The 17,487-nt window shown below is 35.7% G+C and overlaps 1 protein-coding gene across 2 annotated transcripts in view; it reads left to right on the plus strand.

Annotated features, from left to right (window-relative positions):
• HELZ (helicase with zinc finger) overlaps nucleotides 1–17,487 on the plus strand; it is a 158,724-nt gene that overhangs the window by 91,219 nt on the left and 50,018 nt on the right. For both annotated transcript variants that reach the window (XM_055326387.1, XM_055326397.1), the window contains exons 20-24: nucleotides 2,259–2,377; nucleotides 3,508–3,653; nucleotides 4,923–5,070; nucleotides 8,024–8,207; nucleotides 12,829–13,057. In XM_055326387.1, coding sequence (XP_055182362.1) covers nucleotides 2,259–2,377; nucleotides 3,508–3,653; nucleotides 4,923–5,070; nucleotides 8,024–8,207; nucleotides 12,829–13,057 — 826 coding nt within the window. The remainder of the gene's footprint in view (nucleotides 1–2,258; nucleotides 2,378–3,507; nucleotides 3,654–4,922; nucleotides 5,071–8,023; nucleotides 8,208–12,828; nucleotides 13,058–17,487) is intronic.

A 17,487-nucleotide genomic window follows, 5' to 3' on the forward strand; every position in this document is an offset into this window, starting at 1 on the left:
AGATATTTGCTTTGGAAGAGCATTTATTATTGCCATTTTATAATAGTTGACATTGCTCAACACTTTTTTGCTCTCTCCTTTTGGAATTGCTTTCAGAGCCAGTGACAGATTCTTTTGAACATTCAAGTCCCTGGAAGGTAGATACTGTTCTCTTCACCTTGAATTCTTGGCACCTGGCCCAGGGTATAGACACCTGGAGGCCCTTGATAAACCTCTGTTTATTTTGAATGAATGAATGGTGACCAAACTTTCTTTTTTGAGGGTAGATTTAATTTTAGAAAAGCTTCAAAATCTTTCTGAGACATGTCTGGTAAATAAGGTAGGTGATCCAACTGAGCAGTACCATTAGGGGTAAAAAAAAAAAAAAAAAGAGAGAGAGAGAGAGAGATGTGCCTCTCATGTAATGAGACTTATTTTCTTGTGCATGCAGTTCATAGCTGGCTGGTGAGGCCAGTTATAAAAGCAGAGTTTCAGAAATGTTTTGAACAGTGACTGCATCATTGGAGTGGGTTCTATTTCCTCCCAACTGACTTCTTTGAAGGAACAACACTTACTTGAAATGTAAATTTTGGTATGTTTATTTAACAATCAGTCTGATTACTTCATGGTTATACTCTGCCTATTTGCCACTTAGGTAAAATGCCCAAACCTCCTAAACAGTAAAGTTTTGTGAGAACATAAAAGAATGGCTTTGAAGAGCAAAAAAATATAGAATACATAGAAATTGCCTATGTACTTTGCTCTGGGTGTTGTTTTGTACTTGATTTCATTTAATTCCCGTATCAGTCCTGTGGAAGGAGGTTTATTTTGCAGATAAGAGAACCAAGTCTCAGGCTAAATCAGTTTGATTAATTCAAGTTACCTTTACTAGCTTAAGCAGTAGCTTTAACAGTTTCATGATATATCCAATTCCTGATTCAAGCCTCGCTCTATTTAATTAAAATGATATCTAATGAAAACACTAGTTTTCAAGTAATTAGCTTTGTAGAACAAAAAGAACAAACTCTCTCCTTAACATGGAGAAAAATGCAAAAGCCTCTATCATATTTAGGCCACTGTCAGGAAATAGACAACACTTATTGATATGTACAATATCAGTCACAGCCATTTGTATGAATGGATGATGATGGTGGATATTACAGCCAGTCAGTAAGATTTAGAATGTTCCTAACCTAAAAACAAATTGGTTTAGAAAGTTGCATAAATAGATGGTTTGGAACTTGCTGATATTCATAGGAATAGGGCTAGAAAAAGAGGTTTGGTTCTTGGGCCCTCCTCATAGGAGGCTAATTAATCCAGAGAGTTTTATAACTTTGTCATTCTGTTCAGAAACTATTTTGTTTCTTTGATATGCTAGTAAAAAGAAGGACTCCTTCTTCCTGCCTCGGTGTTTTGGCAGTAAAGGAGAACTTTTTCCTTCTCTACATTGAGACTGTGAGATTTTTGCCTCTCTTCCCCTCTTAGGGGCAAAAGGACTTTCTCCTCCCTTCTGTACACAGAATCCTGTGCCCCAGTGTGAGTGGCAGTAGCAATCAAGACATGGGATGCCTCCTACTACAGATGGTTGATATTTATCTGTCATTTTTTGTACACTGGTGTTTTGTCTTGTTTTAGCTAGGGTAGTATTTTAGAATGAATTTATACAAATACACACACACACACACACACACACACACACCCCTGAATAATCAATTTAGTGATTCTGCTAATCAGTATCCCCTTTGTTTCAGTCAAGGTTGGATTATAACTTTCTCCCTTATATTAGATTTTAGGTGTGATTTTTTTAAATTTTAATGTTTAATAGGCATGGTAAAGCTAAAGTTACTTATAAACTACCACTGTTTTATTTTCAGTATTTCACCACATGAATAGTGAATGGACTATCAGGGTTTAGTTGCCAGCCCTTCTTTTTGCTTGAAAAGTTGCTATCTTGTACTATCTATCTATCTATCTATCTATCTATCTATCTATTATCTTGTATTTTAAATCATTTTTATATATACTCAGTCAACTGTTCATTTTGGGGTCCTTAGCACCAGATGCCATTTCGTGTCTATTATTGGAAAAATAGTTATTTCTTTTCATCTCTGTTCTTTAATGATTTAAATTGACAGTTTTCTAAATTGAAGATTGGCATCACAAGTACTCACAATTCTGAAATTAGCACACTGAATGCTTTCCTTAAGAAAAGGAAAGAAGTACTTCTGCCTTTATTGCTGCTGTGAGATGCTTTACTGTGTTTATACTGTACTTTGTAGGGTTTTTTACACACATTCTATTAGATGAAGCTGCCCAGGCCATGGAGTGTGAAACAATTATGCCTCTAGCATTAGCAACTAAAAACACTCGGATTGTCTTGGCTGGTGACCACATGCAGGTATGTGCCCTCTGAGTCACCATATTGAAGGAACTACTAATTATATCTTGGTGTTTAATATTCTGTGTCCTAAAACCTCTATGAAATTGTGTCATGTATTACAGTTCAATATTTCTGCACAAATAGTGAAAAATATTACTTTCTCTGAAGGAAAATTACTATCCCACTATTTTTTCCCTTCTTTGGATAGAGAGTGGAATGAAGAATCTATCAGTATTATAATATTCATGTTTTCAATTTGAAGTTTAGCATTCTACAGTGTGAATATTTTTTACTTTTCTTTATTAAATAAATTTAAGTTATCCTTCCTATAGTTCCCCGAATTCTTGTCCCTAACATATTTTCATGAAGAGTTGACACTTTTCCATCATAGGAAACAAAGTATACTTAATTCAAAATAATAGCCCACATCTCACAGAATGTGTCTGATTTTCTGTATTTTAATACCTATGTAAAGAAAGAGAAATAGAGTTTTTCTATTAATCTTTGTTTTACAAAGTTGCAGTTTGAAGTTGTCTCTTTTGCTGTAATCAAGATTGAACCTATATAATATTGTAACTGACAACATCTAGGAAAGAGTTGAATGTGGCGGAAGAAATTCTGCTTTTGTTTCTTTGCCAAAAGTGGTTTAATTTCGTTCTTTAGTGGTCAAAGGTATGATCAAGAATGGCTCCTTATACTTTATGAGATAAAAAGCATTATTTTGCTGATTATTAAAAATAAATTTTTAAGTCATGGCTATTTATCCTTCCAGCTCACCCTTTTAAATATTTGATCAGTTTTAGTGAAATAACTGATTGACGCTCCTAGTAATGCAATGGATTGCATCCCTGAAGTTACTGAAGTAATAACTATTTATTATTGTATTAGAGGAGCCCTTTGTTAGCCTATGTGTAGAAACTCTATGCTACTGTCAGTATATTGAAACAAAAAGTTAGAAATTGTAGCCTAGTTCTTTATAGTGGTAAAATTGTTCTGAGAAAGTATTTTTGATTCTGCTTATTCTAGCATTCAGCATGTTGAGATTTAGTACATAGAGGTTTCAGTGTAGTGGATTTTTTAATAAGTAAGTTAAAAAAGTGGTATTTGCATATTTAGTTAAATTTTCTCTGTATGTTTGTCTGTTACAGCTCAGTCCTTTTGTTTACAGCGAGTTTGCCAGGGAGAGAAACCTTCATGTTTCATTACTTGATCGACTCTATGAGCATTACCCTGCTGAGTTTCCATGTAGAATTCTCCTATGTGAGAACTACCGCTCCCATGAAGCTATCATCAAGTAGGTGTGAGGTGCTCCTTCCGTATCACACTTCCTGTGTCTGGGGGAGGGAACTCAAATGGCATTGTTATGAGGGATAGACTATTCCCTGCCCAGTTGTAGGGTGTCCCTGGCGTTGCAAATTATGTTAAATTTTATTATGTTAAATTTTATTGCTGTAAAAGAGTACCTCAAAAGTCAGCTGTATTTTTTCACAAAATAGGGCAATCCTGGAAACTAAAACTTTAGGTTCTATCAGTTATGATGTTTTTCTGTGACTAAATATGTAATGTATATGTAAAACTGCATGATGTAATAAACAGTTATATTGACAACACGTAGTATGTTTGCTTTTATGTCTGGCTGTGTTATATAAGGAATCTTTTAAAAGGAATGAAGGAAGGGAGGAATCAAAAAAGGAAGAAAAAAACCATGAAACTTACTCATAAAGTTTTTAAAGGTTTCTATTAACTGTGGTATGCATCTATAAAAGTAAAAATATCATAAGTGACAGCTCAGTGAATAGTCCCAAACTGAAACTACCCATGCAACTGGCATCCAGATTAAGAAACAACATTAGCAGCACTCTGGAAAGCCCCTTTGTGCTCCTTTCCAGTCACTACCCCACCAAAAACCTACAGTTTTTTAAAGTTTAGTATAATTTAATAATATTGATTATGTTAGAACCATTTTTAGATTTCTATGTAAATGATAAGGTAGATATAAAACTAAATTTGGATTTAAGTATTGCTTCTATCAGTCTCAAAATGTGATTCTCTTTATTGTTGCTAGTAATTTGCTGCAATCAAATACTTAGTATTTTCATCAGTAAAAAGTGTTCTTTTTGCAGTTGGAAGACTTGAATGGCTCAGTTGTGTGTGTTTCAGGGTCTATATATCTTTGTGTTTGCATGTGGAAGTAAATGACCCATATAAATAAAAATATGTGTTAACCAAGAAAATAGCTATCAGTTTCCTCATAGAGCAAGATTCTTATCTGGTATTAAACTATTGTCATTTCTTTTTTTTTTTTTTTTTTCCTACATTCTGGCTTCATACCTGACCAGATTAACTCATTAGGCAGTGGTATACCAGGAGCGTACTCTGTTGTTACTGCTGTGGTTAATTTTGGGGAAAATCTTGCCCTCATAGGTGTTTAGATGTTTGAATTAAAATTAATCATGGACATAAAGCAGCATTATTAGAATTGACTCATTTTTTTTTTCTTATAGGCGAAGTTAATTTTAATGATGAATTGCTATCTATTTATTTATTTGGTCTTTTTTTGTAGTTACACCTCTGAGCTCTTCTATGAGGGCAAACTGATGGCAAGTGGAAAACAACCAGCACACAAGGATTTCTACCCACTAACTTTCTTTACAGCACGAGGGGAAGATGTACAAGAAAAAAATAGCACAGCTTTTTATAACAATGCAGAGGTACCTTAGTTCTTTTGCAGATTGTTGACGTTTTCACAGTTACATGGTCTGTTCTTGTTGAGTGTTTATTTACAGTTTGGGTTGATGTCTTATTGTGTGTCACTTACATGAAAATAGCATGTAAAGTTTATTCTTTGTATAACATTGATTTGTTAAGAATTTCCTATGGGAAACAAAAACTTTGACTTACATTTTGATTACATTTGATTTACATTTCTTAAGACAAAATATGAAATACATGACATTGTTTAAAAGAAAAGCCAATATGATTTTCATATAATTATTATTGTTAGTCAACTAAAAGACCATGATTATATTTTCATAGTACATATTCAAATGAGTTACCATTTTAGATGATTAAGACTAAAATTCCAGAACCCTGTGCTCCAGAGAGATTACACAGGCCCAGATGACAGTTTTGCTAAGCCATTATGTGCTATAACTAGTATGGTTCTCTTCTAGTTTCTGACTTTTTAAGTTTAGAGAGAATGTGGGTTATATGGTCAGATCAGGCTGTACACTAAAACCTGGTGAAGTCTTTAAGGGCCAGCAGGCCAGAGACTCTAGGGTTAGGTTCTGGCTGTCACAAGGGAGTGGAGTTCTGGACTTCAGGAGGCCCCCAGATAAGGGAGCTGTGCTTGGTTGGTCATTATAGGATAGTTCTTGATCTGTGTTCTCCATTTCCCTTTCTTCACTTGAGTCCCATGCTTTACTCATTTTATTTACAAAGAAATGGGTCTTATTATGTAATAGTAATTCATCTTTCCTTTGAAAAATTGATGAGAGGTCTATAGTTAGAAGGCAGTAAAAGAAAATCAACTGCTTTTAACTGTTCAATATAAGCCTTCTGCAGCATGGAGCTGTGGAAAATGGGATCTGATGCCCACCAGCTGCCAAAACCACCTGGAATAACTTTCATTCCAGGGAACTAGGGGAAATGAGAGCTGCCCCTCAGCTGCTATAGAGCCTTTCTGAAGAGCTGGGGGGGATGGGTACAGTCCCTAGCTTTTGAATGCCCTGGTCTCTCCTTACTGAGTTTCTGTTGACTTTGTTGAATAAATGCTTCTCATTTTCTATTAAAGTCAGATCAATCTCCAGAGACTTTGAATGATTGTCTGCTAACTTTGACCAGCTTAATAGATGTCTCTCTGGGAGAGAAGTTTTCCCAAGCTCCTCATATCACCATCACAAGTCTGTGTATTTTGACTACAGTTTTATGCATCCCCTCATAGAGAGGTGAAGTGGGGAAATGGTTCTGTATAACTTAGTGGTGGGAACTCTATGTGTGTGTTTGGTTGGGGTGGCCTGTAGAGTTGTCTCCCCAACTTTCATCTACCTCCATATTTAACCAAATGGGTGAAGATAGGTTTTTCTTATTCCTTATTGCAGTAGACTCAGGTTCTCTTTTCTTGTTTCTTATAGTGACAGTGCCAGGTCTTCAGTCCAGTTTACTCAAATTATTGTAACAATATACCTGCCTCTCTCATTCACTGAGTTTGTATCTAGCAGTGAGAACTGTATCCTAGCCAATTATTCTCAAGGTCTTGAAAGGAATAAAAATACTTTCAAATTTATTAAGTATATTTAATGTTGTAAATTTAAGTAGGTATTATCAACAAATATTAAATAATGTTTTTAAAATGCCATTTAAAAAACTTTCTTCTCAGGGCACCTGGGTGGTTCAGTTGATTGAGCAACTGACTCTTGGTTTTGGCTCAAGGATTGATCTCAGGGTTGTGAGGCCCAGCCCTGCATCAGGCTCCACGCATAGTCTGCTTGAAATTCTTTCCCCCTTCTTCCTCTTCCCCCTGCGCTTCCCCCTGCCTGTGTGCGTGTGCGCTCTCTCTCTCTCGGATAAATAAATGAAATCTTAAAAAAAAAGAAAGATAACTTTCTTCTCTATGCCCCCATAGTCTTTCCTGACCCTCTATTGAGCTTGCCATTTCCATATATTTATGGAATCTGTTTTCTGAATATACCGCAATCTCTTAGCAGACAAGGAACATGTTTTATTAATCATTGTGTCCCCCACTGTGCCAAGCATTGAAATTTTGATCAGTTCATTGTATTAAAATAGATTGAATAAATTGAGTTGGGTAAAATATGGTATTACTTTTTTGCAAGGTTAATGAAATGTCTTATAATACTAGAAGGCAGTGAATTGTGAAAGTGTCTCCAATCCACATTTGTCTTAGTTCTAGCTGTGTTTTGGTGTTAGCTGTTGGCAGTTTTGCTTACTTGTGTCAGTGGCAGAAGGCGACAGTGCTAGATCTTGTACTGCTGAGACTTAATGGTGACACTGAGTCTAGTAATCTTTTTAGTTGGCTGTTTATTTCACTGGCCTTATCTAGAGTGAATGGACTTAGAGGGGGAATGTGGGGATTTGCTTCCCTTATTTCCTAGATAGGGTTGCCTGTTTCATGGCCCTATCCCTGGCCTCTTCCCTACATAGGAAATTAAAACTGTCTGCATTTAAGAATGGAGGCTGGAGGGATCCCTGGGTGGCTCAGCGGTTTAGCGCCTGTCTTTGGCCCAGGGTGTGATCCTGGAGTCCCGGGATCAAGTCCCACGTCAGGCTCCCTGCATGGAGCCTGCTTCTCCCTCTGCCTGTGTCTCTGCCTCTCTCTCTCTGTGTCTCTTATGAATAAATAAATAAAATCTTAAAAAAAAAAAAAGAATGGATGCTGGATGAAGGGTAAGGGCCAATCGCCCATTTACATTGTCTCTGACATTCATCTTTTCACTGGGTGCATTTCACTCGGGTAGAATTTTACAGTTTAAAATGTACATAAAATTTTTCTGTGTTCATATCCGCAAAGCATTACTCGTATTTAGAGGTAGTTTTTAAATGACATTTGCTAAAATGGCATCCTTTATACATCTGTTTCAGTTACCATTTCTTTTCTCCAAACACTCGCATATCTTTAATATGCATATATATGTTTGTTTAAAGGTATTCGAAGTGGTGGAACGAGTAGAAGAGTTGAGAAGGAAGTGGCCAGTAGCATGGGGGAAGTTGGATGATGGCAGTATTGGTGTGGTGACTCCATATGCTGATCAAGTGTTTAGGATACGTGCTGAACTTCGAAAAAAGAGATTATCTGATGTTAATGTAGAAAGGGTGCTAAATGTTCAAGGTAAGTATTAATTGAAATGAATTAAGTTATTTAGATGCTTACATCTTAAGTGTGTGCACATTTGATTTTTAATTCTCAAGATCTTTTTTCTGGACTAGCAATTGTGTATTCATTTCATACCAAGTTCTTTAATGTCAAATTTGGCAATTACAGATCAGGCTCATTTACATGTTTATTAAATTTTTATATTCAAATAAAAGAAGTAGGAACAAATGGAATTTTTCAGTGACCGTGATGGTGTGGATGCCACACACTACATCTGCGTGCATTAGTTATAAATCACACTAGTATACAACACCTACTGTCAGTATACTACATCTGAAGACCAGTTTGTTCATAAAGATTTTTAAAAACTTGTACCCATCAAGTATATTCTGTTTAAATGCATTTTTAAAGGCACAGATTGTTTTTTACCTATAGACTTTCCTAAGTGGATAGTTACCAGGAGCTCATTTAAATTGCCTTTATGTAATTAGTTGATTTGAGTTTGTGCTTTTATTTTTATTTTTTATAATTAAAAAAAAATCTTGGTTATTGAGGGGGAGGTGGGGCAGAGGGAGAGGGAGAAGGACAAGCAGACTTCCTGCTAATTGTGGAGACCTATACATGGCTTGATCCCAGGACCCTGAGCTCATGACCTGAACAGAAGTCAGATGCTTAACTGACTGAGCCACCCAGGTGCCCCGAGTTCGTGTTTTTAAATATATGAAGCTACACTATCATGTGAGTGGTGGAAAAGTTTAGTACAATTATATTTTTAGGTTTCACGGGAATATACATAGTAAGAATAATATAATTTCTAGATAATGGGGAGAAAATAGCTCCAATATACCATGTGTTGTCCAGATTCCACAGAATTTGGGCATTTGTTTCAATTTTTATTTAAATTTTAGTTAATTAAATATAGTTTAATATTGGTTTCAGGAGTAAAAATGGGTGATGCATCATTTACATACAACACCCAGTACTCATCACAAGTGCCCTCCTTAGTCCCCATCACCTGTCTAGACCATCCCCCATCCACCTCCTGCCATCAACCCTCAGTTTTGTTCTCTGTCATTAAGAGTCTCTTATGATTTGTTTCTCTCTCTTTCCTCTCTTCCCTTCCCATATGTTCACCTGTTTTGTTTCTTAAATTCCACACTTGAGTGAAGTCATATGATATTTGTCTTTCTGTGATTGACTTAATTTCACTTAGCATAATATATTCTACTTTTATATCCATGTCATTCCAAATGACATGGAGGAATAATATTTCTCTCTCTCTCTCTCTCTCTCTCTCTCTCTCTCTCTCTCCATCCATGTATATGTACACCACATCTTCTTTATCCACTCCTCAGTTTGATGGGCATTTGGACTCTCTTCATAGTTTGACTGTTGTTGATAATGTTGCTATAAACATCGGGATGCATGTACCCCCTTCAAATCTGTATTTTTGCATTTCTTTGGGTAAATACCTAGTAGTGCAATTGCTAGATCATTGGGTAGTTTTTTTTTTTTTTTTTTTTTTTTTTTTTTTTTTTTAAGGAATCTCCATTCTGTTCTCCAGAGTGGCTGCATCAGTTTGTATTCCTACCAGCAGTTCAAGAGTGTTCCCCTTTCTCTTCATCCTTGCCAATACCTGTTGTTTCTTGTGTTGTTAATTTTAGCCATTCTGACAGATGCGAGGAAGTATCTCATCATGGTTTTGATTTTTTTTTTTAAGATTTTATTTATTTATTCATGAGAGACACAGAGAGAGAGAGGTAGAGACAAAGACAGAGGGAGAAGCAGGCTCCTTGCAGGGAGCCCAATGTGGGGCTTGATCCTGGGACTCCGGGATAACACCCTGAATCAAAGGCAGACGCTCAACTGCTGAGCCACCTAGGTGTCCCTAGTTTTGATTCTCTTTTTCTTGCTGTTTCTTTTTTTTTTTTTTTAAATTGTGTTAGAGAGAGAATGTGTATGTGCAAGTGGGGAAGAGGGACAGAGTGGGAAGGAGAGGGAAAAGGAGTGAATCTCAAGCAGACTCCATGCTGAGCACAGAGCCCAATGTGGGGCTTGATCCCATGACCCTGGGATCATGACCTTAGCTAAAACCAAGGGTAGGACACTTAACTGGCTGAGCGACCCAGATGCCCCATCATCATGGTTTTTGTTTGTATTTCCCCAATGAGTGATGTTGAGCATCTTTTCATGTGTCTTCTTTAGAAAAGCATCTATTAATGTCTTCTGCCCATTTCTTAACAGGATTATTTGTTTTTTGGGTGTCGAGTTTGATAAGTTCTTTATAGATTTTGGATATTAACCTTGTATCCAGTATGTCATTTTCAAATATCTTTTCCCATTCTATAGGTTGCCTATTAATTTTGTTGTTTTCCTCTGCTGTGCAGAAGCTGTTTATCTTGATTAAGCTCCATTGGTGCATTTTTGCTTTTTGTTTCCCTTTCCTTGGTGACATGTCTAGTAAGAAGTTGCTACAGCCAAGATGAAAGAGGTTGCAGCCTATGTTCTCCTCTAGAATTTTGATGACTTCTTGTCTCACATTTAGGTCTTTCACCCATTTTGAATTTATTTTTGCATCTGGTGGAAGAAAGTAGTCTAGTTTTACTCTTCTACATGTTGCTGTCCAGTTTTCCCAACACCGTTTGTTGAAGAGACTCTTTTTTCCTTTGGATATTCTTTCCTGCTTTGTCAAAGATTAGTTGACCATAAAGTTTTGGGTCCATTTCTGCCTTTTCTATTCCGTTCCGTTGATCTGTGTCTGTTTTTGTGCTGGCACCATACTGTCTTGATGACTACCACTTTGTATAGCTTGAAATCTGGAATTGTGATGTCTCCAGTTTTTTCTTTTTTCAGAATTGCTTTGGCTATTTGAGGTCTTTCGTGGTTCCGTATAGATTTTAGGGTTGTTTGTTCTAGCTCTGTGAAAAATGTTGGTAGTATTTTGATAGGGATTGCATGAAATGTGTAGATTGTTTTGGGTAGTATAGACATCTTAACAGTGTGTGTTCTTCTAGTCCATGAGCATGGAATTTTTTTCCATTTCTTTGTGTTCTCTTCAGTTTCTTTCATAAGTGCTCTGTAGTTTTCAGAGTACAGATCTTTTACCTCTTTAGTTAGGTTTATTCCCAGATATCTTATGGTTTTTGTTGCAATTGCAAATGGTGTCAATTTTTATTTCTTTTTCTGCTGCTTCATTTTGGTGTATAGAAATGCAACAGATTTCTGCACTTTGATTTTAATTTTATATCCTGTGATGTTGCTGAATTCATGTATTCTAGCAATTTTTTGGTGGAATCTTTTGAGTTTTCTACATAGAATATCATGTTGTCTGCAAATAGTGAAAGTTTGGGCTCATTCTTGCCGATTTGGATGCCTTTTATTTCTTTTTGTTGTCAGGTTACTGAGGCCAAGACTTCCAGTACTATGTTAAATAGTAGTGGTGAGAGTGGATATTTGGGCTTGCAGTTAGAAGGAATATTACTAGTAAGGTAGGAAGCACCCAAAGGAGACCTAGGATAGGTAATTGTCTAAAAACTCCCACATGGAAGTAAGAAATGATTGAAAGAACCTGGGTTGTTTGGCCTAGGGAGAGAAGATGAAAGATTGATACTAAAACTGTATTCAGAAATTTGTAGATTTGTCATAGAATGAGTGAATAGATGTGTTACTATAATAAAGAGCATTAAAAAAATGTGCAAACTAGAATCTCAGCCTTCCTTATGGAATCAGTTGTGTCTACCTTTGTTAGTGAAAGGTTAGATGACTGCTTCAAAGAAGGGTCCTTGTATTGATCAGGACCTTAGACGAGACATTCACTAAGGCTGGTTCCAGCAATAATATTTTAAAAATTTTAATAAAGTAATTTTTAGCTTTTTTATGTGTTCATTCTGAAAGTGTCTCTCCAGTTCAAAAATACATAAAATGCCACAGGTCATTGGCATTAAGTACTTTCACATTGTGCAACCATCACCATTGTCCATTTCCAGAAACTCTGTACCCATTAAATTATAAGTCCTTGTTCCACTTCCCTCCTCCCTGCAGCCCCTAGCAACCACCATTCTACTTTCTGCCTATGGATTTGACTACTCTAGGGACTTTATGAAGTGTGGTCCTATGGTATTTGTCCTTTTGTGACTCCCTTATTTTGCCTAATGTTATCAGGGTTCATTCATGTTGTAGCGTGTCAGAATGCCCTTCCTTTTTAAGGCTGAGTGATAGTCCATGGTATGTATATACCACATTTTATTTACATTCATCTATTGATGGACACTTGGGTTACTTCTACCTTTTGCCTCTGCGACTAATGCTGTTATAAACATGAGTATATTAGTATCTGTTTGAGATCCTTTTTTCAGTTCTTTTGGGTAGGTGCTTGAAAGTGGAATTGCTGGATGCTGTGGTAATTCTGTATATTCGTTTTATGTGTGATTGTTTTAGGAGCTGCCATACTACTTTTCCATAGTGTTTAACATACCATTTTATATTTCCACCTGCAGGACACAAGAGTTTCAGTTTCTCCACATCCTCACTGACACCCATTACTTAGCAATAACATTTAAAAACTGAAATGCTTTTATTATGTGAGTGGTTCAAAATAACAATCTTAAGTCTTTTATTTGTTTCTTTTTTTTAATAGGAAAACAATTCAGAGTTCTATTTCTTAGTACAGTACGTACAAGGCATACTTGTAAACATAAACAGACACCAATTAAAAAGAAAGAGCAACTGCTGGAAGATTCTACAGAGGATTTAGATTATGGTTTTTTATCGAACTATAAACTTCTAAACACTGCCATCACAAGAGCACAATCCCTGGTTGCTGTGGTGGGTGATCCCATTGCTCTGTGCTCTATTGGAAGATGCAGGTAATTGTGTGTTACTGATTAAGACATTAAAGGGGGAAAATGTAGAGTGATTTGCATTCTTATGTATATACTTATTTTGTATGACCTGTTGGCTAATTAAAATCGGGTTCAGGGATCCCTGGGTGGCGCAGCGGTTTGGCGCCTGCCTTTGGCCCAGGGCGCGATCCTGGAGACCCGGGATCGAAACCCACATCGGGCTCCCGGTGCATGGAGCCTGCTTCTCCCTCTGCCTGTGTCTCTGCCTCTCTCTCTCTCTCTCTGTGACTATCATAAATAAAAATTAATAAAATAAAATAAAATAAAATAAAATCGGGTTCAGTTTTACCTGATATCCAGTAGGAATACAAGAATATATTGCTCTGGATCTATTATATTTATAATTATGTATTCATTCATTTAGCCATGACTTAACAGATATTTCCTGAGTGTTCACTATGTTCTAAGCACTTTTCTAGCCACTAAATACATAAGTGAACAAAAATGAATAAAATCTCTGCCTTTGTGGGTTTTATATTTATAGAGGAAGATTGAGAATAAATAAAATAAGAATACCCTATATTCTTATACATGGTAAATTCAGTGAAAGAGAAATAGAACATTAAGGGGAATTAGGAGTGATGGGGATGTGGTAGGCTGTTTTGTGATTTATGTAGCATGGTCAGAGCATCCCTCACTGAGAAGCTGACTTTGAAGTGAGGGTAGTGAGCTATGCTGATATCTGGGGGGAAAGTGCTCCAGAAAGAGGGAACCACATGTGCAAGGGTCCTCAGGTGGTTTTGTGTACATGTGTATTTTTGATGGAAACTGAATTTTACATTGATAATCTTTCATTTTTTCCCCCTTTCATTATTGTTTTAGCTTGTTTTTGATGAATTTCCTTCTCTACTTATTTTCTTGCAGGGCTTCTCAGTGTAAGTGATTCTTCATGTTTGGTTAATCCATAAGATCTTAAAATTAAGGAGGTTAGGAGTAGTTATACTTATCTTTGGATCGTGTTGCTAGTAGATTATAGTCATAAGGAGCTATTTCTACTAAAATGTTGATAAAATATCAAAATAAGAAATTACACACTTACAAGTTATACCTCTTAATCAGAGTTTTAATTGTTAAATTTTAGCTATTAGCCAGTAATATAAGACTTGTTCTTTGTAGTGTTGAAAATTATGTTATCATTAGCAAAACAAAAACAAAAAAACCCACAATTGAACAGAAATTTATAATCTATACTCTTTTACGAAAAAGAAATACACTAGGGATTACTTAAAGTTGTGGAAATATTCTAGGACCTGTCAAAGTGAATTCAGATAGTAATAAGTGATGTAGAGAGTCCTGAATATGCCTTGAATAATTATTTCTTTTTGATATGTTATAATTAAAGTAGAGCTGTTAGGAAGTGGCCTTTTTAAACCAAATTTTTTATTGCAGTATAGATAGGGCAGTATTTTATTGTCTGTTTTCCTGTTTCAGCAGAAAGAAAAATTCTATGAGAAGGGAGGCAACTGGGATGTTTAATAATAATAATCTACATGTATTAGAATTTAAGACTCCAAAAGAAGTTAATATACTTTATAAGGGGAAAACCATTAACAAAGAATCAAATATTTTTAATTTATGGTTATGTTATTAAAAAAATCTTTTTATTTAAAAGAAAAAAACCCACAAAACTTGAATGCACTGTGACTTATTTATGCATAGCTGAACAGTCCTATTGTAAAATATCTTTTTTAAAAAAGGATTTTATTAATTATTTGGGGGGGGGGGACAGAGGGAGAAACAGACACCACTGAACGGGAGCCTGATGCGGGGCTCAATCCCAGGACCCTGAGATCATGACCTGAGCTGAAGGCAGATGCTTAACTGACTGAGCCACCCAGGTACCCCAAGATGTGTATAATTTCATACTTACAAGGGAGATTTCTGTTCCTCTTTAGCCACTAATGACAAAAAGTTGAGAAAGGGAATATATTAATTCCATGTTCCAAATGAGTAAAACTAGATCTAATAATTTGGCTTCTCTCCTGAGAATTTTACTTTAGTTACTTTATAATTCATTGAAAGCATATTTGGTTAGACCATTGCTGTGATATTTTACCATTTTTGTTCATATTTGTCATTTGAAAAATGCATACAGTTTGATTAGAATTTAATAGATTAAAACACATATAAAATAGAACATATTAAAAACTAGGGGGAAAAAAACAAATTAGAAACTGTGGAGGAATAAACAGATTGTATAACAGTAGCCTTGAGCCAAACTTGTTTTGGACTCTTTTTTTATAAGTGACTCCAAACATTTATCTATATGAATATTTTTTTAAACCATTATCCCTTTCTGTATAGTTGTATTATGCTATGAATTCCAAGAGATCAGCGTTTTTCACCGCTTCTCTGACATAAATTGCTATTTTCTTAGAACAAATAGGTGAATAATTCTTTCTGAGGCCATGCTGTCAGAATTATCTGGGGCTAATTTTTAACTCGAAGCCAGGTCTACTGGTTACTTATTTCTTGCTACTAAGCTGGAGTGTATTAAGGGCTGCAAGTTAATTTATAAGCTAGGCAAAATATTTTCAGAGAGGTTAAATATATTGTGTAGGGAGAAAGAAATGAAACTTAATAGCTAATTTGGATTGCTGATTATCTGTGTTATTTGGACAGTTTAATAATGGCTCTGAGAGCTAATAGTTGAAGTGTATGGATATTTGTACTATAATCTTTCTAATTTTATTAGAAATTAATCTCATAATACAAGTAAACTTGGGAGGTCATATATGATTCTTAGGTACTATAATAACAGAGGAATGAATTCTTTGTAGTTTGAGTTAATCATCCCCCCACCATGTCCTATTCAATATTTATGAAAAACTAATATGATATTTCTAAATATTAATTAAAATTTCAAGGAATAATTACTGTGTATAGTATACCAGTTTAGAAGGCAACTATTATATAATCTTTTTTGTTGTATTTTTAAACAGAATTTATCTATTAACCTGATGTGAATGTAGTGAACTTCCCTCTCTCCAGCTTACCAAACCAACAAATATTAATATAGTAGCTGATGTTTACTGACAGTTTTCTCTTGCCAGGTGCTTGGTTAAGTGCTTTGCACACTTAGCCTTATTCAGTCATCCCAACAACCCTGCAATGTGGGAATTTTATTTGCATTTTAAATGGGCTGCCTGATTCAAAGAGTTTAAATTACTGCCCAAGGTCATATACCTATTGAATGGTTCACTGAAACAGATGTCACATTGACTTTAAAACCTAAGCTCTTGGGATCCCTGGGTGGTGCAGCGGTTTGGCGCCTGCCTTTGGCCCAGGGCGTGATCCTGGAGACCCCGGATCGAATCCCACGTCAGGCTCCCGGTGCATGGAGCCTGCTTCTCCCTCTGCCTATGTCTCTGCCTCTTTCTCTCTCTCTCTCTGTGACTATCATAAAATAAATTAAAAAAAAAAATTAAAAAAAAAAATAAAACCTAAGCTCTTCTCTCTGGGTTACTCTGCCTTTCCCAGGAAGTGATGAATGTGTTTGTATAAATCTACACTGAATGGGGAGAGCCAGAGAGGAGTCATAACATTTCTCTAAATCAGTGTTTGGAGGAGGTCTTTCTGTGAACTGAATTTCTTAATTAATAGATGCCATTTGCTCAGTGAGATGTAATCATATTTCATATATATGTACTGATATATATATAAATGCACGAATAGATACTCACTCTCTAACTTAAACATACCAAGTGATCTTTCATTGTTTTATCAATGATCCTAGAAGCCAGGTTAGCATAAAAACAAAACCAAACTTTGTTCATGCAGTGATTAAAAGTAAGGTTATGTTCTTTGAAATGCTTGTAATTATAGTATGTAGAAACACACTTGGGTTTTCTAGCCCAAGTTATTATTATCAATAATATATGAAAAATTTAGGGAGGGGCCTGAGAATTGGTCTAGCCTATAAATAATCATAGAAATGAAGGATTATCTTCATTCTCAAGTAATCTTTCAGTTATGTGTTCAGAAATGCCTCATAATGCCATAGATAGTATTTTATTAAAGTATTGAGGAGTTCAAGGGCTGTGTGTGTGAATAATCTCTGAAAGACCCATTATGAAGAGAGAAAAGGAGGATTTTTAAGAATTTTTGAAGGGAAAAATATATTTCTCTGAAAGTTTAAAAGTGAGAAAATAATGTGAATACTATTGGTGCCTTATTTTACACATGAGGAAATTGAGCTACAAAGAGATTAAGTTATTGAATTGCTTGAAGCTACACAGCTCCTGAATGTCAGAGCCCCTACGAAAACCCCAGAGTGTGTAGTTCTGAATCCACATACTTGACCACCTCACCATACCAGTGGGCCAGTCAGAGGATAAGTGAGATTTAAAATGGAGCTTTCAGAACTAGTTTAACTTATTGTGTTTATTGTTCTG

This window comes from Nyctereutes procyonoides, unplaced genomic scaffold, assembly GCF_905146905.1.
Source record: "Nyctereutes procyonoides isolate TBG_1078 unplaced genomic scaffold, NYPRO_anot_genome, whole genome shotgun sequence".
NCBI classification, from domain to species: domain Eukaryota; kingdom Metazoa; phylum Chordata; class Mammalia; order Carnivora; family Canidae; genus Nyctereutes; species Nyctereutes procyonoides.